The following is a 3,152-nucleotide window of genomic DNA, read 5'->3' as shown; positions in this document are numbered from 1 at the left end:
CGTGTCTCATTCTTTCAATAGGGGTGCTTGCGCCCATGTCTTTGTGCTATATAACAATATATTTTCCGATATTTCTCTGATCATCGTAAAAGAAAATAGCCTGTTGCTGATATTTCATTTATGTGTCTGTAGGAGTACATGCAGCCGCTGAAGAAACCAGAAAATGCGGGGATGGTCGACTCGGAGCTGGTTGAACAGATTTTCTATCAGGTAAAAGACATATATCTGATTCTCGATTTCACATCCTTGCGTTTGCGATTAGGATTGTGAAAAGCTGAAGCTGCAACACTGCAACGCAAACTCTGCACTATTTTTTTAAAAAAATCTGTGATTTCACGAGGATGTAGTCATGAGTTAAATTTCTAACCGGCTACCGCGGTCTCCGTAGTTGTGTTTAATGAAAAATCTGCTGATTTCAAATGTTTAAAATTTGATAGTAACAATTTTAACCGTCGAATTATGCTGTCTCGAACAGAGTGGCGGTTGGCCTTTGCAAGTTCACCGTACCTGTCTAGTCGTCTTCTTGCTTATCTTAATTACAAATTAATCTATGTTGCACAATGCATGGGCACCAATACATGTATTGGAGACTTTATTACATATAGAATAATGTTCAGTACACGATGGTCGATGTTTCTCAGGTCCCTGCCATCCTTGCTCTCCACCAAGAGTTCCTTGACGATCTCCAAAAACGGCTCGAGAATTGGGACTTCCAGCAGAAAGTGGGCGACGTCCTCCTTAACGCGGTGAGTAAACTTGCGTTAGTCACTGATAACCTTGATCGTGGAAGACAATTTTTGCTTTGCCAGTATGCGAGATTCCCGGAGTGTTCTGTGTGAAATGCATGATGCTAACCCTCATCCCTCATGGCCCTCTCTGTTTTGTTCTTGCAGTTCACGAAACGTTCCGTCATCGAGACGTACACCGCCTTCATCAATAACTGGAAGACGGCCAAGGAAGCCATCAAGAGCACGTGCCAGGCCAAACCGGCCTTTGCCAGATACCTAGAGGTAGGCTCTCGGAGCGGCCGGCGGCAGAACCAGTTATTATTTTTCTTGCCTTCTTTATTTGTTTCTCCCGTCCGCGTTCCCTTTGTCACACTTGCGAGGTCGGCTAGACAGAGAAGAGGGATAGAATGGAAGGAGGGGTAGGAAAAAGAGAAGGGTATACAGGCGAGGTGCGGCAACTCCCGGGTCACGTCGGGACCCAGGACCCTTCTGGAAAGCAAACGTTCTAAGAGCAATGTCTTCAGGGGGTATCATGACTAAGAGAAAAAGCCCCGGATGCGCACAGCCTTTGTTTTAGTGATTTTGCAACTCCCGGGTCAGTTTTGGAACGGTTCAGTCAACGGTTAGACATTTCATTACGCTACAAATAATTTCTCACTGTAAAATGCTTGAGACTTTATAATTTGCAACGTTGCAAGCAATAATTAGTTCACTTTGCAAAGAAAATTATTTTAACTGTTTGTTCGGATTGTTAAGAAACACTACGCAAGCTTGCAAAGAACTAGTTTGCAATATGAACCTTTCATTTTTTACTGCTCCTAAACGGCTATCCGGGTAAAAAAATATGTTGGAAGAAAAATAATATGTTTGAAATCAGTATTAATCCTTGTAGCTTCATTTACAATCCACACTACCCTTTCTATTTTCCAAAAAACCTTTTCTGGAACGAGAATATTTGTTTTCCAGCTGTAAAGAACTCAGGCGTTGCCGCCCCCAAGTAGACGTGAGGGGTGAGAGAGGGGCAGTAGAAGGGGCTGCGTGCCTCTTCAGCAAACCAATCTCCCCTCCATTTAGAACCCCGCTCAGAGCGCCGTCCATTCCAGGGATAGGCAACCAGCTCGCGTCGCTGTGCTGCGTGTAGCGCCCCCAACCCCCCACCCCCATCCCCATCCCTATCCCGTTTTAGAACGTCACGGTGGGGGTGGAAATTTTCACCATTCCCTGTTCTACTTCATTTAGAAAATCAATTTTATATTTATTTAAATGAAAATTACGCTTATTTCTGAAAATATTTCTGCTGTGGCCACCACTTTGGTCGACCTGGACACGGCAAGGCAGAGGCTATTGCTGAGGTAGAAGGCGGACAGCACGCCCCCTCCCCCCTCCGTCGATGTGCCGGGATCTGGGATTCCCTTTCCTGGGTCCAAAATAAACGCGCCAGCGCTGCTGATTCACGATCAGAGGCGCCGGGCCGGACCAGGACCGGGGTGCGAATGGGAACCGAAAACGTACGATCTTTGTGTTTCGATTCGCGAAGAACTTCAGCAACCAAATTTGAACAATTGTGAATGGTCAGGCCTTCCCGACTTCTTTTCGCCGCAGTACCCTGTCGTCTTCGCCTTCCGCTTTAAGTGGTGGCAACGGCTTGGAAGTGTAGGTATACCTGCGCTGTAAACACAGTGCGGATCGAACTGGTGAGCAGACGAAACTTTTAGTTCAAGAAGCGTTTTTGTTGCGGGGTGGCGCAGACTACGTTTCAGGCTCTATTTTGTTCACAAATATTTTAATTTTAGTTTTCATCAGTTGCTGTATGTGCTTCCCCTCTCCCTAAGAAATGGTTGTAACTAAACCTCTCTAAATATCAATCTGTGCTACATTGCGAAAAGTTTTGACTGGAAGTTTGTGTTAACGATGTGACCGCAATTGGAGTCACAGTAATATGAACACACATGCCGGTTTTTTGAACCTTTTCCCCGCACTGAACTTGTTACTTTTCTCAAGACGTTATTTCGTTGTTTGCATTCATTGTAGGTGATGAAATTCGTGTAGGCAGCTTTTCGGAAATGTCCTGGTTTTGTTTGCAGGCGATGGCACGTGAGCACAAGGGGAAGCTGGACATCGACTCGCTGCTCATTAAGCTTGTGCAGCGAATACCTGGATATGAACTGCTCATTCAAGTAAGTACTCGCTGATGCGGTTACACACGCGGTATACCGACCATGTCTCAGGGCTAGGACACAACAATGTTTTGTGGGTTTGCATACCCTAGGGGTCATTGCGTCCCTCGGGTGGAGCGAGTAGGCTAACCCGCCTACTGCTGTGTCGTAGCCCTGACACTCGGTACACTTTTCTTTTACACCGTTCTCTTGATGGTTTTGAGTTTTATGCTACATGCCTCTCACTCTTACACAAACTCCACCTGCA

General features: G+C 45.7%; 1 protein-coding gene across 1 annotated transcript in view; it reads left to right on the top strand.

Annotated features, from left to right (window-relative positions):
* The window catches only part of LOC113216271 (uncharacterized), a gene marked incomplete at its 3' end in the record, with an annotated part of 42,445 nt that extends 39,540 nt beyond the window's left edge, over positions 1–2,905 (top strand). The window contains 4 exon segments of the mRNA XM_052264363.1: positions 133–210; positions 642–746; positions 894–1,010; positions 2,813–2,905. Of these exon segments, the coding sequence (XP_052120323.1) occupies positions 133–210; positions 642–746; positions 894–1,010; positions 2,813–2,905 (393 nt within the window).
* Positions 2,906–3,152: the final 247 nt, after the last annotated feature.

The sequence above is a fragment of the Frankliniella occidentalis genome, unplaced genomic scaffold, assembly GCF_000697945.3.
Source record: "Frankliniella occidentalis isolate FOCC.00 unplaced genomic scaffold, Focc_3.1 Scaffold18, whole genome shotgun sequence".
Taxonomy (NCBI): domain Eukaryota; kingdom Metazoa; phylum Arthropoda; class Insecta; order Thysanoptera; family Thripidae; genus Frankliniella; species Frankliniella occidentalis.
The sequence above is the reverse complement of the archived record's forward strand: the minus strand, read 5'-3'. Positions and strand labels throughout refer to the sequence as shown.